Consider the following 27,657-nt stretch of genomic DNA (forward strand, 5'->3'; position numbering starts at 1 on the left):
CTGAGCTAAATCAGACTAGGAACATGCCACAGAACTTCCAGTCTTGGCTTTACCTGGGAACAGAGGTGTTTGTTTTCTCAAAGCCAACATTAATCTGTAGGGAATTCTGAGGACTTATTTTCAAGTATATTGCCTTAATAAGTTAAATGACCTTCTTTAACACATTTCCAGGCCCCTGACTATATCCTCCTACTACAAATCTGCATAAACATTAATGCTTCTATGACTTCTCAAATGTGGGAGGAAATCTGGGGTAGGACGTGGAAGGCTTTGGAGAGGTATCAAACAGAAAAGGTTAGCAGGGAAGTTAAGGTGCAAAACTAGTTATTTGATGTTCAAGTTATTATATTCAGTTACCGGGTTTTCTATTAGTTACCAAACAAGATTGCATTACCTATGACAGAGACGGGAGGAAAAAACACAGGTTTTCACATGTGCTGTACCTAATTGAAAACTGACGCCTACCCCTAGCATGGCAGGCTTCTAAAATAACATGCGGTATTTTAGAAATCAACATTCTCTCCAAGTCCAATTCTGTCGGGCAAAAACATGCTTGTACTGTTTTTGTTTTATCACATTTTAGTGTGTACAGGAACACTTTTAGTGTCTACTCAAAAGCAGAGCTGGCGGAGAACTTGCTATCTGGTTACACTCTCAAGTAAGTGAAGGAAGCAGCACACACAGCAGCCTGTTCCAGCCGCTCTGGAGGCACTTACCAGCCAGGGGATCTTTCCTACACTATCATGTTGGCATTTACAAGAAGAGAATTAGATCCCAGGGTTAATATTCTCTGGTCATCATTAGGGGAAGTGAGCAGTTCTCCAAGAGCAGGAACTGACATTTCAGGCTGCTTGTAATTTCATAACAGCAGAAAATTTATTAAACAACCTATTTTTTCCGTATCCAGAAGACTCAATACCAGCTTATGAGAGGACAGAACATAACTAAATCAGGGGAAAGGACCAGTGAATCTCAGACATCGCTCTGCCTTCTATAATCACAGACTCCAGAGGAGCACAACACAGGCACCAACATATGTATCGATAAAGCCCGCCCTGCCTTTGGGTGGCCCCTGAGGCACAGGAACCAGCACTTCCCCCTCCTGCCCCAGAGAGCACTACCTAAACCACACTGAAAAGCTATTTTTCTAGGCTGCTATGGAAACAGTTGCTTCTAGACTGACTTCATCGGGACAAGTAAGCACAGGCTGGAAAACAAGAGGAGCCCCAGTGCTAAGGGTCAAGAGAAATGACAATTAGGGCTGGAATACCAGGGAAAGCCCTCTGCATCACAACATCTTATTTAAATGTACCGACCAGACCCGAGAGGCAGATTTCACAGAGCAGAAGTCTCCAAGTGACTCCAGTGAACTGGCGGGAGAAGAGAGGTCATTTGAGATAAAGGCAGCAATTTAAAAGGGTTACCTGATGAGAGACTCTAGGATGGCGGGGGTGGGACCTTTCTGGAACTCCAGTTCTTTGTAGTGTAGCGCTTTGGCATATGCTCGGCACTTGGCAGCCCTCTCACCCAGCAAAACAATGCCATTGTCGTCTCTCAATGGCAGGGGGCCCTGGAGGAGAGCAGAACCCCAGCATAGGAAAATGGCAGGTGGGGCACAAATAAGAGTGGGCTGCGTGGGGGCTTCTCCCCTCCCACCAGCTGGTGCCCTGTCGGGCTCCATTTGAACAATGGGGAAAAGTCTCACCTTGTCACTGTGTTCCATGAATTCAGCCAAGTTTAAGAGGGTTTGTGTGACTTCGGCAATGTCCTGTGAGGTGAGGGCCAACTCGATGCTTCTGATGAGTTCGTCCTGCTGGTCTTCATTCAGCTCAGACCAGCAGGACACAAAGGCAGCGTTGAAGAGATCCCTGAAGGCAGAGAGGAGTGGAGAAAGAGGTTGGAACACCTCTCATGCCTCTGCCTGACACAGTCATACCCACCAGTCTACTCCTGGCATCGCTGATACTGGTTATACAGACCAGTGCTGTCCAACAGAACTTGCTGAGAATGGTCATATCTTCCCTGTCCAACATAGTAGCCACTGGGCACATGAACTATATTAAGTGCGACTGAGGAACTGAATGCTAAACTTTATTTCATTTCAACTAAATTAAAATAACCCCTTTGTGGCTACTGATGACTTATTTTATAGTGCAGGTAGACACCGTGATATACAGGGACTGTGTGGGGGCAGGAGGAGATAGAAGAGAAAAGTAAAAGGCACATTTCTTGGCAGCTTTTGCATCACTTCTCCTCACTGGAAAAAACGATCAGAAAGGGGACTTCTATCACAGAAGTTGGCAGTCACAGATGCTGAAAATAATCCTCCAATGGTTCTTGGGATGTTTCTCAGACAATGTTCAAATTCCTAAAATTGGAAATGGCAAAGGCAGCATCTGCTACTTCTTTTCAAAATAAAACCAGAATCCTTTTTTTGGATAGTCATAAACAAAATGACAACAGAACTTAAGAAACTGGAAGCATTAGAGGATAGAATCCAAGTCTGTAAGTCTTGAAGGATTGTCTGAGCCAGTCTCTTACAGCTGGGACCTTAGGAAGACCTGGAACCAGAGGTGCCATTTCTAAGGTTACTAAAACTATTTTTAAAAATCATTACAGCATCATATGGGTGGACATATATGCTACCCCTGACATCTGGCCTTTAATCCTACCCCTCTTTTTAGGTGAATGTTGAGGGGAGGGGACTTGGAAACTACAGAATATGCTTATAATGTGTAGGTTTAGCATTTGATGGCTCTGCATTCACTTTTTGTTACATTAAAAGATTAAATCAGACCAATGTATGTAATCTTGGAATGTGATGGAAAGAACAATATCTGAAATTCAAAGGATAACACAAAGATGGGAAGAAGTCCCATGCAAATTAAGAAATAAAGCTTTCTGATTTAGGTCCGAGGCCACATTGGGTCCCAAATGAAAATATGTGGCACTAAGAAGATAAACACATATGTGTGTATTTATCACAAGTCTCTCTTGGATGGCATTATGCTCAAAAGTGACTTGGAGCAGAAGAGAGGTACGCCACGCCAGCTAAACATACGGAATCTGCACACTATGGAAACAGAGAAGTCCTAGGAACTATTTTTAAAGCATGAGAAAAATACTTGAAAGAAATGAGATGAACCAAATCATGGCATCAAAGCAACAGTCTCAGGGACCATCACTAAATACACTGCTAAATCACCACCACCTGCTAAATACACTCCAACAGCACACCTGCTGTGCTGCCAAAAGTGAAATGAAATGAAATGCCGTGCTCTTTGCTTCTGGTGAATGAGAAGAGCTATCTGTCCATTAAACCACCAGTTTATGCCTCAGTGTAAATAATAATGGTCCACTGTAGAAAATTTTGGAAAATAGGGGAAAAAAATGAAGAGAAAATAATTATTGCTTAAATCTTTCTACTCAGAGATAATCATTGTTGTATTACTTTCTAATCTTTTCCCTATGTACATATGTTTTTAATAGTTTTAAACACACATTTATGCCATTTTGTATTCCATTTTATTCACTTACACTATACTATAAATCTTTTGCATACATAACTTTTTATAAACCTAATTTTTAATAACTGTTTAAGATTTACTAGTTAAAAGTGTTTTTCATGGCAAATTCTATTTCCCAAAGATGGCTGAAACACTCTCCTATTGCATATACTCTTCTAGAATTGTGCTACTCCCCTATCATGGGGCATCCACGTCCCTATCTGTCAATTAAACACTGCCCCTTGAATATGAGTGGGTCTTTGTTGACTATCTTGGACTACAGTCTGGCAGAAGTGACACTATGGGACTTCCAAGGCTAGGTCATACAAATACTGGTCCATGCACTTCCTTGGGGACACTCACTCTTGAACCCAGCCAGTATTCTCCTAGGAAGCCCAAGCAATCCACCAAGCGATTCATGGGGAGAGGAACCAAGGGCCCTAGCCAGGGCTGAATTTCTAGTTGCTACTCAGCCCCAACTTGCCAGACATATGAATAAGCCATCTTGAAAGTAAACCTTCCAGTCCCCAGATGAACACCCCCACTGATTCTTTGTGGAGCAGAGGTCAGCTGTTTCCACAAGTTCTGCCTAAATTATAGATTCATGAGCCAAATAAAATGACTGTTGTTGTTTTAGACCACTAAGTTCTGGGGTATTTGTAATGCAGCAATAAATAATTAGAAAATATTATTATTGGAAACAGGCTATATTAAACTATTATATAGTTGTTTTCAGAGTTATAAATGACTTTTAATTAAAATTTTGGACCTAAATCTACTAAGAAAAGCCTACCAGCAAGATTAAAATGGATGCTTTTCCTGCAATATGAGCTTTTCCATTTGCTTTTTGTGTACTCCCTCCCCACCCCCCCCAGAAGTTAGCAAGATTAAAACTACTACTTGCCAAACTGGTTTGGCTCAGTGGATAGAGCCTTGGTCTGCGGACTGAAAGGTCCCAGGTTCAATTCCGGTCAAGGGCATGTACCTTGGTTGCGGGCACATCCCCAGTGGGAGGTGTGCAGGAGGCAGCTGGTCGATGTTTTTCTCTCTCATAGATGTTTCTAACTCTCTATTCCTCTCCCTTCCTCTCTGTAAAAAATCAATAAAATATATAAAAAACAAAAACAAACAAACAAACAAAACTACTAGCCCTTTTATGGTTGCCTATTACTATTACCAATTCTTGTATGTGATTTTCTATGTGTAAATCCTCTCGAACCGATCTGAGGCTGTGCAGAAGGAGCCCACACATCATACCTGGCCATAGGGTTGTAGGCCTGAGCCAGGGCCCAGCATGAGCGCAGGGAGGGCGATGAGGAGTCCTTCAGCAGCTCCAGGCTCAGCCGCCTCAGCCATTCTAGCCAGTCATCTTTGGAGACCCTTCTGGCAGCTCCCCAGGCCTAATTCCACAGGTGACAACGGAAAACCATCAGCTTCAAGGGCCAAATGTAAAGAGCCCTCATCCATGTAATTATTATCCTACTTCTTTGATTTATAAAATTCCCCCAGAGCACAAATATGAAAGAGTAATATTTAATTAAAAGCCAAAGAGCAAAAACAGCAACCTCTAAAATATACAACAGTATAGAAAAAGCCTGTTTTACCACTCATTTGTGCTGGATTCTATCAGCAAAGCAGAGAGCTCTACAGACCCAGAGAGGATGGGGACTGTCACATTCAGAGTACATTCAACGAATGGCCTGTGCAGTGTGGGAAGGGCCCTGGGCACTCTCTGTATTAGGGCTCTGGCTCATCTGACAGTAGAGTCACACAGGGAGAAGAGAAACGCTCAGGTTCTCAGCATCATGAGTCATATTACAATCAGATGAGCAGTGAGCCCAAGGCACATGGCACCATAGTGGAATGAGACAAAAGGTGTACAGCAGATTTTGTTTTTACTTTCTAGTACATGCCCTCCAACTTTTCAAGACTCTGGGCCCTCCAGGCACTGAGAATTACTTCAGGGGCAGCGTAGGGAGATGGATGGAAAGACTCAGGCTCTAGATACAGGCAGTACAGTGCAGTGACCAACAGCCACACCCTGGATCTCAGCGGCTTGAGTGTAAATCTGGCTGTTTAACCTTGGGCAAATTACTTAACTCCTCTGTGCCTCAGTTTCCTCCTCTGGGGCAAGTCACTTAACCCCTCTGTGCTTTGGTCTCTGCCTCTGTAAAATAAGGAAAATAGTTCCCACCTCATAGGGTGTTTTAAGGATTAACTAAGTTTATATGTGTAACGGGTTTATAACAGTGGTTGGCACAGTAAGTGCTGTGCACGTAGGTGCCTGTTACTTTGGTTAGAAACACCTGGTTGGAATCCCAGTTCTGCAACTTAGCGGTCATAGCACTCTGGGCAATTTACTTGTTTGCTACATTTGAGCCTCAGTCTTCCTCACCTGAGGGTAATGTTATCTTAAGGGCCTAGCTGGAAAAGATGAGCAAAAAATGGTTGCAATTATTACAAAAATGACATCTCTTTTGTACTGGCCTGGTCCTAACTACTAAACCCCAAACTTTATATATTCTTAAAAGATTTCTTCAGCAGAATAGACATGTCAATCCTCCCTGAACTAGGAAATCACTGAAGTTACAAAAGAAGTTCTCAAGTGAAGTGGAATAGGGAGTGAAGAGGCCCCTAGGTGCTACAGCACCTAACCACCACCAACTCAGTCCATCCCCTTCCTGGGATAAACTGGAGATTTGCTGCTGCTTTAAACAACAAAAAAAAGTTATTTTTTAAAAATTGATTTCAGAGATAGGAAAAGAGAGGGATAGAGAGGTAGAAACATCAATGAAAGAGAAACATTGATCAGCTGCCTCCTGCACACCCCCTACCGGGGATCAAGTTGGCATCCCAGGCATGTGCCTTGACTGGGAATTGAACCATGACCTCCAGGTTCATGGGTCAACGCTCAACCACTAAGCCACACTGGCTGGGCACTGATGCTTTTTTATTGAATTTATTGGGGTGACACTGGTTAATAAAATTATGTAAGTTTCAGTTGTACAATTTGCCGCTGCTTTTGATGAGTTACCAATGAGTGATATTACACAAATTACTATTTTATACCAGAAAGTGAAGTAGAGATACTAGAAGAGACAAACTAAAAAGTTATGTGAAGCATTCTCACTGAGCACACAATGAACACCCCTGAATTAGAAGGAAGAGTACAACTAGATACTAAAGCAGCCGTGGGCCGGATCCGGCCCGTTTGAAATGAATAAAACTAAAAAAAAAAAAAAGACCGTACCCTTTTGTGTAATGATGTTTACTTTGAATTTATATTAGTTCACACAAACACTCCATCTATGCTTTTGTTCCGGCCCTCCGGTCCAGTTTAAGAACCCATTGTGGCCCTCGAGTCAAAAAGTTTGCCCACCTCTGTACTAAAGACTTGCCTTTTAGACCCTGTTCTGCTGAATGAAATAGAAACATCGGTCCTTTTCTATCCATGGATTTCTAGCTTCCTCCCTACACAGTGAGTCTCCGGATAGCTGCACTGTAGTACAAGGCATTTTAAAAGCTGGACACATGCAAGAAAGTATTACTGTCTTTGCCCTCTATTAACATGAGGCTGAGCCTGGCTAAGGCAGAGGCAATTCAGCACAGTGGTTAAGAGACTGGCTTTGGAGTCACACTATTTAGGTCAAATCCAGGCTCCACCATTTTCTAGCTGACATTGGGCAAATTACTTAACCTTTCAGTGCCTCAATGCCCACAGCTGTAAAATGGGGACATTAATAATAGCACCTAACTCATAGGGTTATTGTGAAGATTAAATGAATCAATATACGTAATGTGGCTCACACAGAAAGCACTCAACAAATGTTGGTAGCTGTTACTGATATCATTGTTGTTGTTATCACCTGATCAATGATAGCAGATAGGTCTTAAAAAAAGCTTAACGGCCAAGTCCTCCACATGGGCCTTTCCCTGTGTTCTTTAATTTAAACTCTCAATTCTCTGCATTCTCTAGTAACTGTTTAGATACCAGTTTCCTTCTGCCACCTGCCCACCGCCTGCTGACTGCTTTGTCTGGTAATGCTGGTACAGGTTGCTGGGATGTCAGCTTACTCATTCAGAAGGTAGACCTAATAGATGATTGTAAGACAGTAAAAACTGCTGAAAATCCTGGAAGGTATTCAACATGTATACATAATGGTTTTCTGTACCATGGAAATCCTCTATTAGCACTGCCAATAGAAAGGTGACTGAGGTGGCAAACTCTTATTTTGAAAGCTGATGAAAACTGGCAACTATTCCAATCCCTAATTGTCAACACATACTAGTACATATGTAGAAGCACAATTTACTTTTTGATGAAATGGAGCTGAGAGGTAGCTCTGGAGGATTTTGCTCAAGGCTTTTGAACTTGATCTCTTCTCTCAGGGTACATAATCTAGAGATTTTTCTTTTTTTGATTTGGCAATGGTTATGCTTATTTTTCCAAGTCCTGAGTAGAAAGCAAAACTTCCTGGAAACAAGCTTGACTATTGGGGAATTTCCTAAAATAGAGACCAAAGCTCTAAAGCAGGGTGGACAGCTGCCTGGTTGGAAGAACATTCTGAACCTAGGCAGCTGAAAACATCACGGTGGAAATGGCCTTCTTGCTCAGTCCTTCCCTCAAGTGTGAGGTGTCAATAAGGTGGCCTCAAAACTGCCTGGGAATGCCAGGTGACTGATGACCTTTCTCTTCCTCCTCGAGTCTGGGGCCAGCAGTCCAAAGCCCACAGCGGGAAAACTGTCACTCCTGACCCAGGGATCGCTCACCAGGCCATCTGAAACTATCATACATCTCTCAGCAGTGGTCATTTTAAGCTGTCTGGGCGGATAAAGACTGACATCACAGTCAGTAATAAACTCCAAATGTGCTGAACTGTGTGTGAACACATGCCCACAGGTCTGTGCTCACATCTTTATGGGCTTGGCCAAGAAGAGAAGGGTCAGTTGGGACTCAGTCCTGTCCAGTTCCTCACCTTGATCTGCCGCTACACTCTAAGTGCAGCTAGCTGCCTTGGGTCAGCTGCTAACAGTGAGGAATACCATGTTAAACTCCAAACTGCGAACCGCTTACACTCCTCAGAAGCACTAAAGACTAATGCCAAGTGGGAAAAATAAGCAACCTGGTGTATTTACTTAAAAGCCAGTGATATAACTATGATTATTCTGCTCAGATCCATTACAGAGGTTATGAAACTGCCTGTTTGGAAGTGTATGACTGATGGCATACATCAGCTGGTTATGTCCCAAGCATTGGTCAGTATAGCTACTCTAAGTGTGTTCTGTGAACCAGTAGCTTAGGCATTTGTTAGAAATGCAAAGTATCAGGCCTGACTTCAACCCACCTGAATCAGAACAAGCATTTTAACAAGCAGTTAAAGCGGTTGGTAAACCCCACGTGCCCGAGAAGTCCGAGAAGCCCTGCTTTAAAAAGCCTGCATCAGTCTCAGTGCTAACTAGGGGGCTCACTGGTTGTGTTTCGTTCATGTAACAAACGTTATTTGCAACAGAACGTTTTATTATCAAAGCACAAAAGGCCACTTTGTTCTTTATTTTCCCTCTAATAAAAAAGAATTATAGCCCTAGCTGGTTTGGCTCAGTGGATATAGAGCGTCAGCCTGCGAAATGAAAGGTCCCAGGTTCGATTCTGGTCAAGGGCACACGCCCAGGTTGTGGGCTTGATCCCCAGTGGGGGACTTGCAGGAGGCAGCTGATCCTCCATGATTCTCTCTCATCATGGATGTTTCTATCTCTCTCTCCCTCTTCCTTCCTCTTTGAAATCAATAAAAATATATTTAAAAAATAAATAAAAATAAAAAAGAATTATAATTCAGCTACCCCAAGAAAGACAAAATGACCTGAGTTGATGGTATCTAGATTTTCAGAAAAATTCCTGGGCTGGTCTTTGGTTGTTTTTAACAAAAGGTAGCAAGCACTGAAAGTTTTGAACAAGACAGAAGAGGAGGGCTTTCCTTTCCAAGTCTCCCAAAAAACGATAGACCTGCCTTTTGGAGGTTGATGGTGCTGACGTGGAGTTTCTTCATGGGTCCCGTTTCTACTGGTCCGCTAGCCAATGCATCGCCTTGGCCACTCCTCAACATTCGATGCTGGTAAATCAAAGGGTCCTCCTCTTCATCGGCCAGGGTGTAGCCCTGCAACCAGAGATTGACAGACAAGACCTGCAACTCCACAAGATGTTCCCAGTTTGGAAAACATCCTTAAGTTCTGCGAGGGTCACATCTTCTGGACGAGCCAGGACTTAGGTAGGCATGGCTCCAAGTATGGACAAAATGAGGCTGTATTCCCCACTGCAGACCAGTCTGTGTTGGTCACCCTAGGTCACTGACAAGCACTGACAGGAGTATGAGCATGCAACTGGCACAGAGGAAGCAACTGTGAGCAATGGTGAAGTGATGAGGAGCAGGGGCAGCAAAGAGTCCGCAGCCTGTGCCTGTGTGGCCCAAGAGCCAAGAATGGTTTTTACATTTTTAAATGGCTGAAAATATCAAAAGATGATGACTATTTTGTAACATATTAAATTATCAGAGCACTGTATTTTGGTGTCCATAGGTAAAATATTACTGGTATGCAACCAGGCTCATTCGTATGTGTGCATATAGCTGCTTTTAGGAGGCAGTGGCAGAGCTGAGTGGTTGCCACAGAGACCACGTATTAGTAGCCTGCAAACCTGAAAAAAATGTAGTTGTTGTGTGTTGTTTTGGGGTTTTTTTGCCAATCCCTGGTTGAGAACTAAAAATGTAGATATAGTCCCATAGGTAAGATTAAAAAATACCAATAGGAAAGACAACAAGGGATTTAGAAACAAAAATGAAGTGCAATTCACCTTGACAATTCTGCAGATGAGGACATCATAGCGCTGATGGTTGATTCGGTGTCGCACCAAAACTTTATTCACCATTGGAATGAAAATTTGGTACTATAACAGGAGGAAGGAGATCAGAAACCATTACTTTGGAGAGTGGAAAGTTGAGAAAAGAACATTACCCCCACTACATTATAGCTATTTCTTCTGAGTGTGGGGCTAGCTCTGCGGTATTCAGAAGAATCTTTTCACCCTCTCCTGCTATAAATCTATCCAGATACCTTCATCTGGGTTACTGCAACAGCCTAAAACAGCCTCTCTGCTTCCTTCGTGGCCTAGGCTACTCTTCCACACGGCACTGAGAGTAATCATTTAAACATCTTAGGTCAGATCATAGTCGTCCTGTGCTCAAAATCCTCCAGAGACTTCCAGTCTTGGCTCTTGGAGTAAAAGCCAAAGTACAATGGCTACAACAATCATGTGCAAATGGCGTCAGAATCACCGCAGGGGGTTGGGGGGGCTTATGAAACCAGATCGTTGGCTCTATAGCCAGAGTGTCCGGTTCAGTGGGTCTGCGCTGAGGCCGAGCATCTGCATTCCTAACAGCTCCCAGCTATGTAGATTAGGACACTGCTCATCTGGGACTACATTTTGAATATTGCCAGCCAACACCAAGTTTCCATGCCCCAACCCAGCCCTGCCTTATCTCGGACCTTTTCTAAGCACTTTCCCTGTTTCCTCCTCTGAAGTCTCACTGCTCTCCTGCTGTTCATTGACTCTTCAGGCACGCTGCCATCTCCCACCCTTGCATTGCTATTCCTTCTGCCTGCACCCCTCTCTCTCTGGGATTGGGCCTTTACTTTATTTAGGTCTCTGCTCAAATGTCAACTTACCAGAGATGCTCCCTGTCTACCCTGAATAAAGAGCATCTCTCCCACTCCCTCCACCATTCTTCTGAGACAAACTGCGTGTACTAACTTTGGCTTCATTGGAATGTAAGCTCTGTGAAAACAAGGACGTTATTCTGTTTATTAGGTTATCCCCAGAGCAGCACTTCACCCGCCAAATAGGTGGCTCAATAAATATTTGCTGAATAAAGGGAGAAAAAAAAGCGCCTATAATTCCTAGTTTTCTGACAGAGTGTGAGGCCTACAGACTGACAGATGGAGAAGTCCACCAGTCTTCCACCAAAGGCAGGCAGAAGAGTGTGTCCACAGAGACTGCCTCACCTTCTTCCCCAGCTGGAAGACGAGGGAAGACAACGTGTCCATGGCTGTGGGACGCAGTTCTGGGCACTGGTCCAGGGTTCGAACAATCGGGTGAATGATCCGGGAGGCGTAGTCAGTAAAATCCAAGGACTCTGTCAGGCGGTCCACTGTCTCCAGAGCTGCCCTATAACAATCACTGACATACAGTAACTGCTAACATATAACCCCAAAGGAAGAGAGGTGGCTGAGGGCTACCTTAGCAATCAGTGCCGAATGGGGAGGGATGGCTTCTGAGGAATTTTGGGTGACATGGATCTAACATATATTTCAGTGGGATGGGGACAGTTAAGATTTCCATAAATCTGGAACATTTCTGGACTAAAATAATGGGAGTTGCAATAACAACAACAAAAGATGGCCTGGGAATTTTAAAACAGGACATTTTCAACAGAATGCTAAAGGCCTGCTGACTGTTCGTCCCCAAGAGCAGGTGCTTACTTCCGAGATGGCAGTGGAACTTCAGGGGCATCAAACAGCTTCACGATGGGCGGCAACAACAAGTGAAGATAGTCGTCCAGGTTGGCGCCAAACAGCTGGATTGCAGTCAGCAACTGCAGAGGGAGCAAAGGCACAGCAACGGACACGTGAGGTCAGGGGTCAAGTACTGAAGTACATGGAGGGGCAGTGCTATGGGGAATTCAAATTCTTTGGGGCCTCCGAAAAGCCTTTATTAAGTAGCTTTGAACTACATTCTTTCGGCAGCATTTTCTCCCCTCATTTTATTTTGCTTACAGATTACTCTGCTTTCTCTGAGCTTATTTCAATTGGTAAGGAATCCGATGCTAGACAACTGAAAAAAACTGGTCTGAGATAAAACATTTACCAAAAATAATCCATTAAAGGAGACAAAACATAAGGATAATCAAGGACAATACACATTCTGCAAACTATAAGCTGTGTGTAGCAGGTATTAGTATTCTTTGGAGTTAGTCTTGTGGACCAAGCACCACCCTGACACTCAGAACAGGGTCTTGTCTCCCAGCTGACCTTGATGGATGCTGGAAATCTCTCTAGAGCAGTGGTTCTCAACCTTCTGGCCCTTTAAATACAGCTCCTCATGTTGTGACCCAACCATACAATTATTTTCGTTGCTACTTCATAACTGTAATGTTGCTACTGTTATGAATCATAATGTAAATATCTGATACGCAGGATGGTCTTAGGCGACCCCTGTGAAAGGGTCGTTCGACCGCCAAAGGGTCTCGACCCACAGGTTGAGAACCGCTGCTCTACAGAAGTTCTGGCTACTCACCTTGATGGAGACGGTGCGGCCTGGGCTGTTGTCATGCATAAAGACCCGTAGCATGTGTGGGATCAGCTGGGGCAGGTACAGCTTAAATTCACCCCCAAGAGCTACCACAATTTGCTCAATAAGAAGAATGATCGTGCTCTGGATTGAGGTGTTCATGACCCAGAATTCCTATAAAGAGGGGAGAGCGGAGCAAAGTCAGGTTTCCCTCTGCTGAGGTATGAACCAAGGAACTGAGATGGCCAAAAGGAGCAAAAACATACTGACACGGTCTGCCCCAAGATAAACCCTTTCCCTCTCCTCTCCCTGGGCCTCCTTGTATTGTCACAGTGACAGTGAACAAATTAAAACTGCATTTCTCTGAATGCACAAGGCTACTTGTGCTCTTCTGTGCTTTGCTCATGCTGCTCTTTACCTAGAATCCCACCTCTTAGCTGGGCAAGAGTTGAGCACCTCTTTCTAGACCTGACTCAAGCCTCACTTCTATGAAGGCTTTCCTCCTCTCCTGCCGTTACCCATGTTGGTCCCTTTGCCCTCCTCTTTTCTAGCACCTGTAATAATTCTCATTGCAACTCTTCCTCTGCTAGACTGTAAGCTAGTTAAGGGCAAGAACCCCTTTGATCCACCCAACTCCCCAGAATCTAGTAGAGCACATGGCATATTCCAGCCAAACACACCTTTACAGAACAAACAAATGACTAAGTATACGTCACCTGGAGCTCTCAAGGAGTCCAGGGTGGATTCTTTACTTTGGGTATCACCTGGTCTCTCCCAAAGGGCTATTCCACTGTAACGTGTCCTGCCCTTTCTGAATTTAGACTTTGTTGGTTATCATCTGACAACTGTCCAATATCATTTTCAGGCCTGGATAGTGGCATAAAAGAAGCACTTTTCACCTGGCTGGTGTAGCTCAATGGTTGAGCATCCACCCTGGGAACAAGAGGCCGCCAGTTTGATTCCTGGTCAGGGTACATGCCTGGGTTGCAGGCTTGGTCCCATGGGGGGTGTGCAGGAGGCAGCTGATTGATGATGTTGCTCTCTCATCAATGTTTCTGTTCCTCTATCTCCCTCCCTCCCTCCCTCTCTCTAAAAAATCAATAAAAACATCCTTTAAAAAAAAAAAAGCACTTTCTATACCCATATAATTACACTAGAGGCCCGGTGCATGAATTTGTGCACATTGAAAGAAAATTAGAAGGTGGCCAGTGGGGCGGGACTGGGTGAGATGGGCCGGACATGCCCTGGAGCCAACCACCCGCGGTCCCTCCCTGGCCGGCTGTACCTGGGGTGGCACCGGCTGCATCTGGGGTGGCACTGAGGCTCAAAGGGCGTCTGCGGAGTGGGGGGTCTCTCTGGCAAGTGAGGTCCCTTGGCCTGGCCTGTGGGGATCGGGTCGAAACCGGCTCTGACATCCCCCAAGGGGTCCCAGGTTGTGAGAGGGCGGCTCTTGGGTGACGCACCTGCAGGCTCTCCTCTCTGGTTCCGGGTGCATCACCCGAGAATTGCAGCTGCAAAGTCACCGCAGCTCGGCAGCTCCTATGTTGAGCATCTGCCTCCTGGTAGTGATTGCACGTCATAGCTACTGGTCGGAAGGTCACTTATGTTTTTATATATATAGATTCTATAAAAGTTACTAAAATAAAAATTTGGTCAACTGGCCACAGATTCTGCCTCAGCAGTGCGAGGCAAATTGGTCCAAGTCTCTGACTCCAGGAAAAGCAGTCACTTAAAGTCAACTAAAAAAGACAGCGGCCTCCTGCCTTCTTTGGAACCTCCACAGGAGACCTGATAACAGAAACCATAATGATGGCAACACATGCCTATTAACACTCTTGGGCCCCCAAATAATTCAGAGTAGAAATCAATAAAAACAAAGGATAACCTCTCAAGAGAAAGACTTTACATAGAAGCATAAGGTACTTAAATTTTTTTAAAAAGTATAGTCGTTTAGAAAGTAAAAACCATACTAAAAGATGCTGGTAAAATGTTCTTTCTCTCTGCTTGGAGTGAGAAGTAATCTCTTTGGAACAGCTATTTTTTCTCTAGATAAGAAAGCTTTGCCAAAGAAACACCACAGATCTTATGGTCTCCACCGTTTTTCTGATGTTCATTCATTTGTACTACACTCTGCCTTCTTTAGAGAAAGCGCCCCTACCCCCCCACTGTATTCTCTCGGCTCCTCACAGGGGTTGCTCTACTCAAAGAAGCCAGGCAGCCTGCCCAGGGATGTGGGCTGGATCAGTGTTCACAAAGACTGCTCTCTTCCTGGGCTCAGGGGAGCTCATTAAAACACCAGGATCAACAGCCAACAAAGGAGCCCTGTTGCACCTTCTCTATCTTGGAAGAAATAAAGGCTGTATTTTTCAGGTGTGAGGCTCCCTGACTCAAATCCCTATGTTTTGGTCATTAGTATTTTTGGGGATAAGTCACAGATCACTTCAGCTTCAAACACAAGTACACTGCTTCTCCCCGCCCCTCCCCCAGGACCGTCCGCCAGGCTCTTTAGCATTCTGCCTGACTCTTCCATGTAGAGCTGCTGTGGCAGCAGCCAGGGAACAGAGCGGCTTTAATTATTCACACGTGGAGGAGTTTTCAGTTCTGAGACCCAGTTTCGGGAAGTTCCATTTTTGAAGCCAGCCACTTTGATTTCAGTCCTGCTGCTTCTTCCAAGCTAACTACAAAGGGCTGGTATGGAAGAAAAGAAATCAATGGAAGGATTGTCTTCTAATTCTTTGAGGACACAGTCATCTCTGCAAGCAACCTTCCCAACAGAACATTTAAATTATATAGAACAGCAGGAAGCAGGCCTCACACTCAAATAGAAAATCGCTATTGCCATCAATGGGGAGTCCTGCACCTGCTGAAAGAACGTTATAAAACCTGGGACGTGAGCCTTTCTGCATGTGCCACTGCAGTCAGAGGCAGCATTTATGCCTTTGAAGGCAGCAGGGGAAGCAGCACCTTCTTCCTTGGTGCCTGACAGGAGTCCATCATACAGGAGACCCAGTCCCCAGAGCTCTCAGGCCCCTGGTTTTATGGGCAGTTAGAAAGAGGGTTTCATGGGCATAGTAAAGCACTGTTGTGATATTAAGTGAAATTGCTTTGTTGTGTGTGAGGTAAAGAACTCAAGAGCCTATTTCTGGCAGAACAACTGCCTCAGGATTCCTCTGCAGACTTCACACCGGTTCTCTTGTACCTGGGAGCCTGCAGCAATAACCCTCTGCCCCCTTTCCTAAGTCAGTGGGACACCTTCCTCCAGCTTATACTTGGGTTGTAAGAGTTCTACCAGGACCCATGGAAGAATGTCCACCTTATCCAAACCTGCTCCGAGTTCACAGACCCAACACTGATGAGCAGACCAAGGCATTAATTTCTACTCACTCTCATGAGGGTGACTATTTCATCCATATAAGGTCTGATGTGGCTCTTCACAAAGGACACCAACATCCCCAGCTGCTGGAACAGAAACTGAAACAGAGAGAGGTCAGCACATTGGCACCAGGAAGGACGCAGAACTCCCGGGCTCACCTTAAGTCCATGTGAATGAATAAGGACAACAATGGAATCAGTTTCCACACATTCTATCTACTAAGTTCAAAGTTTTAAAACATTTGGTGGTGATAGTAGCGGGGGCTAGAAATAACCGTCAATGGCTTCATACATCAGGCATACCAGTTCCTGCAGAGCAGGAGCTTTGGGGCCAGACTGACTAGTGTGAGCCATTCTAGCACCTATTAGCTTTGTGAACTTCATTTCACTTCTCTGTGCCCAGCCTTCATTTCCTCCTTCAGAGGAAAAATGGAGATAATAGTCTTTGTCTCACAGGCTTGCTGCAAGAGTTAAATGGGATAATATCTGGAAAGCACAAGAACAGGAACATGAATACTGCTGAGTACTCAATGAATGTCAGCTATCACTGAAGAATTTCTTAAGTCACCAGACTCCAAAGTCAACAAAAAACTTTAATCAACTATAAATGTACCTTTTGTTTATTCAACTCTAATTCACTACCAATTACTTTCTAAAAATAAATACAGCTATATAATACAATTATGGGCACTGAAATGCATTTTCAGTAATTAACTCAATTAATTAGGTCTTAATTATTAAGTTAACTGTCTCTAAGAAATTAAAACAGCAAGCAAATTGGGGAAGGGATGGGATAAGGAAATTCTATTTAGGTTGATACCTTGCAACTGTAAGTAAAAATGCCATCCACTAAATAAAGTTGGGAATAAGGAGGACTTAGGGAAGGGAAACCCCAAGTACTTTCCAGGTAAAAGAGGTCTTCAGGGTGTAGTTTTTATTTTGTTATGATCTTCAATATTAAGTAAATCATATTCTAAATGCCCTTCCCCCAAAGATTTTTATCCCCAAAGTATTTTTATAGCTCTCGTGTCTTTGCTGCCCTCCATTATCAAGAATAATTTAGTGCCCTAACCGGTTTGGCTCAGTGGATAGAGCGTCGGCCTTCGGACTCAAGGGTCCCGGATTCGATTCTGGTCAAGGGCATGTACCTTGGTTGCGTGCATATCCCCAGTGGGGAGTGTGCAGGAGGCGGCTGATCGATGTTTCTCTCTCATCGATGTTTCTAGCTCTCTGTCCCTCTCCCTTCCTCTCTGTAAGAAATCAATAAAATATATATTTTTTAAAAAAGAAAGAAAGAAAGAATAATTTAGTGATGAACATACATATTTTCACTCTTGCAATCTGAAACCTGGCTAAGTTGGGGATAAATAAAGTACTTTAAATAGTGAGTAACAAAATTACAGAACTCATTAACTGAAGAGGTGAGATTGACAGGACATACGGGATTGGGCTCAAAGCGAATTTAGCTGTTTCTAATGACAGGGACACCACTGGATTCTAAGGTGGTTAGAACTGGTCACTGCACGGCACAGGTTTAACTCAGTAGAGCTATCCCTAATATTTCCTGGCCACCTCCTCACAGAATCACTGCTGACAGTTTTTGTGAAATGGTTCCTATAAAAGTACATTACAGACATCAAGGAACATGAGCCGCTAAGTATATGGTTCTTTAGTTATGTTATACAAAACCTGAAAGAAGATAGAAAATCTACTCTGGAGGAAAAACAGGAAGAGGAGAGGCATCAGGTTCAAGAGCCAGCAGAGTGCATTATTAGGAAGCTTAGGAACAGACAGACCTTCCATTCAGGTGTGGCTTAGAGCAGGGAGGAGCAAGGGTTGAAGTTTTAGCTACTTACTTCCCGGATGGCCCCATCACAGACCCGAATGACATTCAGGAATGTGGGCATGACCTGGGGCAGGAACTGCACACACTTGAGCCCCAGGGACTTGAAGATGAAGGTGATAGCCTGGACAACCATGGTGTGGTGGTGCGAGAGGGACTGGTCTCGGAAGATCCGCATCAGGGCCACCATGGACACGGCTGGGTAGAATTCGTCCAGAGGCAGGTTTCCCATGTTGACCAGCATTTCACTGGTGCTGTAGTCAGCTAGGACAGGACAACGAGAATCATGAGCTGTACATGACACGACTGACTTCAGGCACAGCATGGTTTGGTTAACAACAATAGAAAAACCTCCTGACCGCCATGAGCATTCATATCCTTCTCCCTTGGTCCAACACCATTGGAAATACACGATATAGTAGGAACCAGTGGATAGATTCTCAGCATCAAGGACTAAACAGTTTTTGGCTTTCCTATTACCTAAACCACTAGAGCCTAAAACAGTACATGATGGGTTTTTCTTTAAATTGCTTCTTACCAGTACAGTTCACAACTTTGTAGCTGAAACCATCTATAAAAATAATTACTCTCCCAAATGAAAATAAAGGGAATTAAATTAGGCAAACATCTGTTCAGCAGTTGCTTGGTCCCCATGGCAATTGAGACAAGTGAGTGGCAAATACTACCTGACCTGAACAAGGATTTCAAAGACTTGGGATGGGTGGTTTATGGTACACTAAGGACAGGGTAAGACTGGATGATTGGCATTGCTGAGTAAGGGGAACACGTGGAGGGACATGGCTCAGGCTCTGCTCTTGACAGGGTAACATCACAGGTACACCTCTATAATATGGAAGAACAAATTGGAAGCAACATGATCCCATCCATAGAACTTAGGAACAAATTATTTTATTTTGGGTAAAAAACATTTTGCTGGACAGTGGGAGAGTCATTGGTGAACTTCCACACTTGGAAATAAGCCTGCCGTGATGAACAATGGGTATGATTAGAAAATTCTCACCCTAGCCCGTTTGGCTCAGTGGATAGAGCGTCAGCCTGCGGACTAAAGAGTCCCAGGTTCGATTCCAGTCAAGGGCATATGCCTGGGTTGCAGGCTCAATTCCCAGTAGGGGACGTGCAGGAGGCAGCCAATCAATAATTCTCTCTCATCATTGATGTTTCTATCTCTTCCTTCCTCTCTAAATTCAATAAAAATTATTATTTTTTTAAATTCTCCTGCATCCCCACACCCTATCCAAGCTCTTAGGCCAGTGATGGCGAACCTTTTGAGCTCGGCATGTCAGCATTTTGAAAAACCCTAACTTAACTCTGGTGCCGTGTCACATATAGAAATTTTTTGATATTTGCAACCATAGTAAAACAAAGACTTATATTTTTGATATTTATTTTATATATTTAAATGCCATTTAACAAAGAAAAATCAACCAAAAAAATGAGTTCGCGCATCACCTCTGACACGTGTGTCATAGGTTCGCCATCACTGTCTTAGACAATATGTCCACAGGCAAAGAGGCTCTAGGGCCAGACCACTTGATGGACAGAAGAGCCCTGGAATCTGATTGCTACTCGTGTTCCCAGGCTCCTGAGCCTTGCCTCAGATTTTCCTATCAATTAAAATTCTACCCTCTTCCTCCTTGGGTGCCATGGGAATAGAAAACAATAGAAAATAGAGAAGCACTAACAAAGCATGAGATGTGAACAGAAATGTTGGGATGGTATTTTACATCTCTCTCATCGGCCCCAAGAATGTGAGTACAGACTTAGCCTGTTGAACCTTGACAAAGAACCTGGATAGATATGAGGACTCCGGAGCACTGGGAAGCAGCATTCCTGATAAGATTCAAGAGGAAAACTACTGACTTTTCATTCAAAGTTGCAAAGCAAGTCAATATGCTCTAATTTCATAGTTATCCAGCTCTTTCTAAACATAGCTGGCAAGGGCTCTGCGAGGTAAACACTTGGCAAGTCTCTCATGGGTCCCCTCAACTTACAGGAATCCTGACTTGATTTGGATTCTGACAGGCTGACAGCAGAAGCGTCCCGGGACTGGTCGATCATGCCAATGTTGACTTTGTGCTTGTAGGGATCCAAGGCCCCCAAAAGCCCTAACACCCGAATGGCCTGGGTGGGGAGGGGGAAGGAAAAAGAAAACATTCATCAAAACATCTGATTACAACAGTTCTCAGGGGCATTCTTCTCATGTTCCATGATATCCAATTCATACTCAGTGACCAGCTACATGAACAGAATGGAGAGGGACAGGAAGTCTAATCAACATTGTCAGAGCATGTGAATGCCACACTTTCGTGTCTCTCTCTCCGTTTTCCCAGCACAGGCTTTGAAGACGAAGCACGCCACGCTCCCTACCTCTCTCCGTGTGCCCTGGTTCTGCTCCGTCTTCAGGAAATTCAGCAGCACCTCCAGCAGAGTGGGGTACTTCCTGTAGGGCTCCACCACATAGCCGGTGCTGGCCACCAACTGGCCCAGGGTCCACAGGGCCACCTGGACAGACAAAAGCACACATGGTGAGTTGAGCCAATAGGAATCTCCAGTAAAGACACTACACATGAACAGAAATCCTGGGAGTTGGGACATAAAAACAAGGCTATAAACCTTTATGACAATCACTAAATCAAAAAGGAAACAACAGTCCCACCTTTCCCAAAGGAAATCCATAGCCCTTACATAGCCTCACTGAATAATAGAAGTCTGACTCAAAAGGACATTAAAACTGCTCTTTTAAAAAAAAAAAAAAATATATATATATATATATATTATTGATTTTTTACAGAGAGGAAGGGAGAGGGATAGAGAGCTAGAAACATCGATGAGAGAGAGAAACATCGATCAGCCGCCTCCTGCACACCCCCCCACTGGGGATGCGCCTGCAACCAAGGTACATGCCCTTGACCAGAATTGAACCTGGGACCTTTCAGTCCACAGGCCGACGCTCTAGCCACTGAGCAAAACCGGTTAGGGCTAAAACTGCTCTTAATTTTAGTCTAGTCACCTAATGACCTCAATGACTAACAGGAAGCCAAGCTGGGGAGGGCAGGCTAAAGCTCTGCTGGCATCCACAGCCCAAGGCCAAGGCTTTCTTTTTCCCTTTAGGGGCTGGGCCCTGACAGATGAGTTGCATTTTCTTTTGTCTAGAGGAAATGGCACTGGTCAGCCATGATCCTTGCCGAAAGTGACTCCTAGCCAGGATGACAGCTAATTCTGGCTCCAAGTCTTTCTTCCCTTTTCTCATTCAGCAAATATTCCAGAGTACATATCATGTGCTAGATGCTAGCTAGAGACACTGAGGTGACTGTGAGAGACAAGGCCCTGGCCTCATGGAATCTGTCCTTCTGTCCTGCCATCAGGATTCAGTGATACTCACCTGCCTTTTGGCCAACAGAGAGGAGTCCTGGAGCATGTCCATGATGATAATAAAAAGTTCATCAACCCATTTCCTCATTTCTAGGCCACTAACCTACAACATGAAAAAGAGGGAGTGGATAAAATTAGAACTTGTGACATTAAGAAGTATTTTGACTTCCTCAGAGGTGAAATAGTATTCTTTCCATCCAATGGAAAAGGCAGTTGTCTCCTTACCTGAGCCAACTCTCCTATTGTAGCCAAGACATTATTGATCACACCTGGGTTTGGATCAGGGTCTGGATCCTTCAGTTTCAAAATTAAAGCCTATGGAAACAAAGTATGAGAAACTGAATGCAGGTTAGTCTACGAGAAACCTTTATTTTATAAAAGCAAACTTCACACAGAGACCAGCTCAGTCATGGGTAAATTACTGGAGGTTTATGAAGCCAGGATTTCTCTGGAAAGTGGATTTTTAAAAAAAATATATTTTACTGATTTTTTACAGAGAGGAAGGGAGAGGGACAGAGTTAGAAACATCAATGAGAGAGAAACATTGATCAGCTGCCTCCTGCACACCCCCTGGGGATGTGCCCGCAACCAAGGTATATGCCCTTGACCGGAATCAAACCTGGGACCTTTCAGTCCACAGTCCGATGCTCTATCCCAGCCGTGGGCAAACTACGGCCCGCGGGCCGGATCCGGCCCGTTTGAAATGAATAAAACTATTGAAAAAAAAGACCGTACCCTTTTATGTAATGATGTTTACTTTGAATTTATATTAGTTCACACAAACACCCCATCCATGCTTTTGTTCCGGCCCTACGGTCCAGTTTAAGAACCCATTGTGGCCCTCGAGTCAAAAAGTTTGCCCACCCCTGCTCTATCCACTGAGCCAAACCGGTTAGGGCTGGAAAATGGATTTTCAAACTTTTCTCCATACTGCGCACAAGTTTGACACATGACAGAGCTGGGAAGTGCCATGATTTAAAAACTTTTCCATGCTTCCTCTAAATTATATCGGTGTGACCATCTGCCCTGATTCACATAAGTTATGAAAGGCAGCACATGGCTCTAACATGTTCAAATTTGAATGTTGTTTCAGATTTTAAAGCTCATTTTTTTTTGTTATTTTGGGGGAGCTGTTTTATGCTGCAAACCACCTACTTCTTCCCAAGCACACATTTGAGGATGTGCTGGAAGCATATCTCTTATAAGGAGACCCTTCTGCTGCAATCTGTGAGATTCTTGGGATTCTTTAACTGAGGGTGCTTGATGTGGCCTTTGTCCCTGGGACCAAAGAAATTGTCCAGTTTGTTCATCATCCCATTGAGCACTGAAACAGTCTCATCACCCCAAATGAGCAGGCGTGAGACACCCCAGAGCAAGTGCCAGTCTGTCTGTCGTGAGTTACCTTCAGAATAGGCTCCATGTAAGGGCGGATGAGTCGGGGAGCGTTGGAGACTAGGTGGCCCAGCATGCGGGCACTCTGCTCTTTGATTCTTCCAATACCGCTGTGCTCCAGCTCTGTCAAAATCTGCAGGGAAGAAAGGCTCACTGCAGCAGAGGAAATTGCAGAGAGGAACTGCGTGCCAAAGGGAAAGTGTGGACAGGAGAAGGAACCAGAACTCCACTGTGGATGAGGTAGCTGCCTGATACTCTACACGTAAAGGACATTTCTGCAGCCCAGCCTTGGAGGCAGCAGTGACTGAAAGACACACTGTTTGAAACCAGCCCCATCTCCCCATCACCACACCCAAGGTCCCACAGTCCTCTCCAGCGCACAGCTTTTAACAGTGCAGCAGTCACAAAAGACTGAGAAGGGATAGCTGTGAACAGTGTTTTGCAGAAATGAGGAATGAAGGAAGGGCTCTCTGCTGGAAAAAATCTTTGTCCAGACAGCAAATTACTAAGCGTGCCTATAAATAATGACAAAGGAATCAGAGAATAGTCAGAACAGCTATGATGCTGAGAGAAATACCGACATTCAGTAGTGGCTTCAGGCACATCTAGGTAAACCCAAATAGTTAGGGATTATAGCAGTAGAATCAATCTCCAAGGACCTTAATGAACAGAGATAACATGATTGTACCGACATCCTTCAAGCACTAGCAAATCACACATTATGCTCATGGTGACACAGACATTAAGAACTTTTTAGGGGGCTCTTTCCCCCTCCCCACGTGGGAGTCTGTGCTGTGAGAATCTTTCCCTTTCCCCATGTGGGAGTCTGTACTTGTTCTTAATAAATTTTCACCTTTGCTATAAAAAAAAAAGAACTTTTTTTTTATATATATATTTTATTGATTTTTTACAGCGAGGAAGGGAGAGAGATAGTTAGAAACATCGATAAGAGAGAAACATTGATCAGCTGCCTCCTGCACATCTCCCACTGGGGATGTGCCCGCAACCCAGGCACACGCCCCCAACCGGAATTGAACCTGGGACCCTTCAGTCCACAGGCTGATGCTCTATCTACTGAGCCAAACCGGTTTTGGCATATATTTATTTTTTACAGAGAGGAAGGGAGAGGGATAGAGAGTTAGAAACATTGATGAGAGAGAAACATCGATCAGCTGCCTCCTGCAAACCTCCCACTGTGGGTGTGCCCGCAACCAAGGTACATGCCCTTGACTGGAATCGAACCTGGGACCTTTTAGTCCGCAGGCCGACGCTCTATCCACTGAGCCAAACCAGTAAGGGGTAGAACTTCTTAGAAATATATGTTTTAATTGCATTCAAAGAAGGGAGAGGGAGAGAGAGAAGGAAACATCAATGATGAGAGAGAACCATTGATTAGCTGCCTCCTGCACACCCCACAATGGGGATTGAGCCTGCAACCCAGGCATGTGCCTTGAACGGGAATCGAACCCATGACCTCCTGGTTCATAGGTCAACACTCAACCACTGAGCCATGCCGGCCGGGCTAAGAACTTACTATAGACAGACTTCTGAAGAGTTGAAGTTGCCAGAGGAAATCTCTGAAAAGTGAGGAAAGTGAAAAAACAAAGCTCCGGCTACCTCTGCTACCCAGAGGAGGAGTCCACAACGTGGTGTTAAATTTTGTCTTGGTTACTGACTTAAGATTAATCCTGACTTTCTGGATCCTCTTAGCAGCCTGTTTTTCCTGTCACAGCAGACAGCAGCGAGAGAGGATGGAGTGGAATATTAAGAACAGACCCACAACAGCAAGGAGAGATGGCTGACTGGGAAGAAATGGGTACCAGTGAGGGGAGCACGACTCTCTGGGGCAGCACAGGGCCAAATCAAAGTACCCCAAACTCACCTCTAGAGCTAGAGAGCATCACTGCACCTTAATCACAATACCCAATGCCCACCTCGATGACCAAGGCAGCAAGAAAAAGCTGAAGCACGGTTAGGTAATGTCCCTATCAAGGCATGAAAACGTGCACGTCATCTCGGAAAAATCTGCATCTTCAAAACAAGAACGATTACTTAAACTTTGGAGTTTCGGAGGCTAAGTCCAGTCCTGATATGCGCACTCACTGGTGCTTCAGGCTCCCCAGTACCAGCACAGTGAGGCGGCCTGGTAGTTTACTGGAGGCTCCCAGAGGACGCACGCCCCACCTGGCCTGCTCCCTGCTTCCAGCACCCAGCATACTTGGAACACCTTGGAACACATAGGTGCTCAAAAGGTCTGTTAACTGAATTAACACACTGCTGTTCTCACTAGGAGATATTTCTACATCAAGCTTATTTAGCATGATTTGAACTACAGTATTTTTAAAAGACAAAACAGCAGGTATTCCTAACACAGACCTAGCCAGCAGTTAAATAAGTAAACTATTAGGCTAAAAACAGAAGTGCCGCTGTAAAATCTTCTAATTTATTGAATGACGATATAATTTATGGTCACTTTAATTATGACAAATTGTGAATAAATAACATTTCTCTAGGGTAAAAATTATATATATTAATGATTTTCTATGTTTAAGTTCTTTATATGTTATGAAAAGTGTTTATTTCAAAAGAAACTATGGGGGAGAGTTAGGAAGCAGAGGGTGAGGTGGGGACAGGGTAGAAATGGGGGCATAGGGAAGGTCTGGGTGAGCCACACTGAGACCCAGAAAAGGTGGGTGGAAGTAACTGGAGGCAGGAAGGACTGAACCACACATCACTCACAGGAGGCCAGAAAACTTACTTGGGTAGGTCAAGACAGGTTTTAGCCAGAATAGAAAATCCTACTGGCTCTACCAGCAATGTCAATCTGGATTTACCGCAGGCTCTAGTCCAAGCAGCTTAGTCTGGCATCTCACACTGTTTAAGAATGAAAGCCAGGGACCACAGACCAGGAGCAATAACTATGAGAAACAATGTTGGAACCTCATATTTGGCCTCTGTGCTTGACCTAGCATCAGCAAGAAAAGCAGGAGCCTGGAAGGATAGAGAGGTGCTGGGAAGACCATCTGCAGGGAAGAGCACCAAGAAATAGAATCGCTGGTGACTTGCCAGGAAAAAGCTGTGTGAGAGGTTAGTCTGGACTAAGAGGCACACTGGAGTTATACTAACAAGAGAGTTATTGAGGTGATAAACACTAGAATTGCCAATTATAAAGCCGGGGAAACGTGGACCTTAGAGCCAAATGTGGCTTTGACCAAGCATCTCAATCCTGTCTTTAAATTCTCTTTCTCCCAACAGCTGTCATGAGAAAAGTCCTCTCCCAGCGCCTCTAGCTTTGACTGTCATATCATTACCTGGATGAGCATCTTGCGCAGGAAAGGCATGACGAAGGCTGGGTTCATGCTACTGAGCCGGCCGACTGTGCAGATGGCCAGCTCCCGGATCTCAAACACCTGGTCATTCAGGGCCACAAACAGGGCCTGCAAATTCTCTGCCTGGGCCAGGTGTGCATCAAAGCGCTCATCCAGGGAGGCCAAGACACAGTAGCGAATGTCAGGGTCTGCAAGAACAAGTGAGCCTTTGAACACCTCTTCAATTAGCTCATCCTTCCAGCCCTTCCCCAGTGTTCCCTCCACTGCCGTCAGCCTCGGGAGAGGATTCCAGATACCCTTCTCTCATCTAACCTGTCGTTCCTTTCTCTAGTCACAGGAACAAAGAGAATAGAATTAAAGACAGGTTATCTTACAACAATAGGATGGAGCAGCCAAACCCAACACCTTGGCAGAGAAAGAGCTGAGCGTCACGAGGCTGAAGGTCCCTGGAGAGGCCATGCCATGAACCTGCCCCAAACCCCTAAACTTCCCGCGACTGCTTCTGTCTAATCAACTTTACCGGGATCTGTTATCCCAACCACGAGCAGCTTGCTGAGCACGTCCGCCACCACTTGCACTGCAGTCTGGCTAACCACGTGTGCGTGGCCACTGATGAGGTGGACAGAGGGCGTGAGCAGGCGGGAGCAGGTGCGGGCGGCTTCCATGCGGATCTCCTTGTGCTCACTGTTCAGGAAATGATCCGCACAGTGGCGGACAAACTGGGTCAGGGAGTGTCCTGGATATAAAGCAGAGAGAAAACAGAACAATCACTGCTGCTTCAGACAACAGGTCTGCAACTTGCTAGCTGCATTTTCCACTCTGTGGCTACTAATTCAATTTTTAACAAGATATTGATCAGCAAGACACTGACCCAGAACTCTTCCTAACAATGAGCTTTCAATCATTAGAAAGGCAGACGGGAGGCGGAGGAGCTGGGAGACAGAAAAAAGGCATTCTCCCATCCTAACTGTCTTTTATTCTCTTCAGAGAATAAATCATTTTGTTTTATTCTGGCCCAACCCCAGAGAGTAAAACAATTCTTGATCAAATTTACCTTGTCTGTTTTAGTTCCTGATTTAAATACCAAAAAGAGAGTCTGTTGTAGGCTGGGTTGAAATATAGCTACTTTCTATTCATTACAAAGAAACTGTCCTGGATGTTAATCAACGTGATGAGGAACTGCAATGGGAAAACAGATGGCTGTCCGTATTCAGACGGCATGCCATTCAGGCTTTTGGTACTTGCTTGTTTCCCTATAGGCTTGACTAAGACCACCTACATGATCTTAAATTTCAAAAAGTGCCCATTTTTCTCTCCTGACCTCAATCTCTCTAGGGAATTAGTGGGGTTTACCTGCAGCTTAGAATTCCAAACTGAACTACACAGCATAGCGCTCTCGGAAATCACACAGCCACAGGAATACAAACACCCAAAGCCCATTCTCACACATGTTAAAGCATTAAGTACCATCTTAGCTACCCGGAG

General features: G+C 44.6%; 1 protein-coding gene across 6 annotated transcripts in view; it reads right to left on the reverse strand.

The window, feature by feature from the left end:
* Window positions 1–27,657, reverse strand: part of MTOR (mechanistic target of rapamycin kinase) — a 119,222-nt gene that overhangs the window by 76,495 nt on the left and 15,070 nt on the right. For 5 of the 6 annotated variants that reach the window (XM_036347882.1, XM_036347879.1, XM_036347880.1 and 2 more), the window contains 17 exons: window positions 26,693–26,908; window positions 26,155–26,360; window positions 22,854–22,976; window positions 21,677–21,766; window positions 21,462–21,554; window positions 20,447–20,581; window positions 20,071–20,200; window positions 18,072–18,322; window positions 16,228–16,314; window positions 12,850–13,017; window positions 12,036–12,148; window positions 11,559–11,721; window positions 10,351–10,443; window positions 9,512–9,685; window positions 4,764–4,906; window positions 1,706–1,868; window positions 1,425–1,570 (listed from right to left, as the gene is read on the reverse strand). In XM_036347882.1, coding sequence (XP_036203775.1) covers window positions 1,425–1,570; window positions 1,706–1,868; window positions 4,764–4,906; window positions 9,512–9,685; window positions 10,351–10,443; window positions 11,559–11,721; window positions 12,036–12,148; window positions 12,850–13,017; window positions 16,228–16,314; window positions 18,072–18,322; window positions 20,071–20,200; window positions 20,447–20,581; window positions 21,462–21,554; window positions 21,677–21,766; window positions 22,854–22,976; window positions 26,155–26,360; window positions 26,693–26,908 — 2,494 coding nt within the window. The remainder of the gene's footprint in view (window positions 1–1,424; window positions 1,571–1,705; window positions 1,869–4,763; window positions 4,907–9,511; window positions 9,686–10,350; window positions 10,444–11,558; window positions 11,722–12,035; window positions 12,149–12,849; window positions 13,018–16,227; window positions 16,315–18,071; window positions 18,323–20,070; window positions 20,201–20,446; window positions 20,582–21,461; window positions 21,555–21,676; window positions 21,767–22,853; window positions 22,977–26,154; window positions 26,361–26,692; window positions 26,909–27,657) is intronic. The other variant, XM_036347881.1, reaches the window with a different exon arrangement.

The sequence above is a fragment of the Myotis myotis genome, unplaced genomic scaffold (genome assembly GCF_014108235.1).
Source record: "Myotis myotis isolate mMyoMyo1 unplaced genomic scaffold, mMyoMyo1.p scaffold_m19_p_2, whole genome shotgun sequence".
In the NCBI taxonomy this organism is placed as follows: Eukaryota; Metazoa; Chordata; class Mammalia; order Chiroptera; family Vespertilionidae; genus Myotis; species Myotis myotis.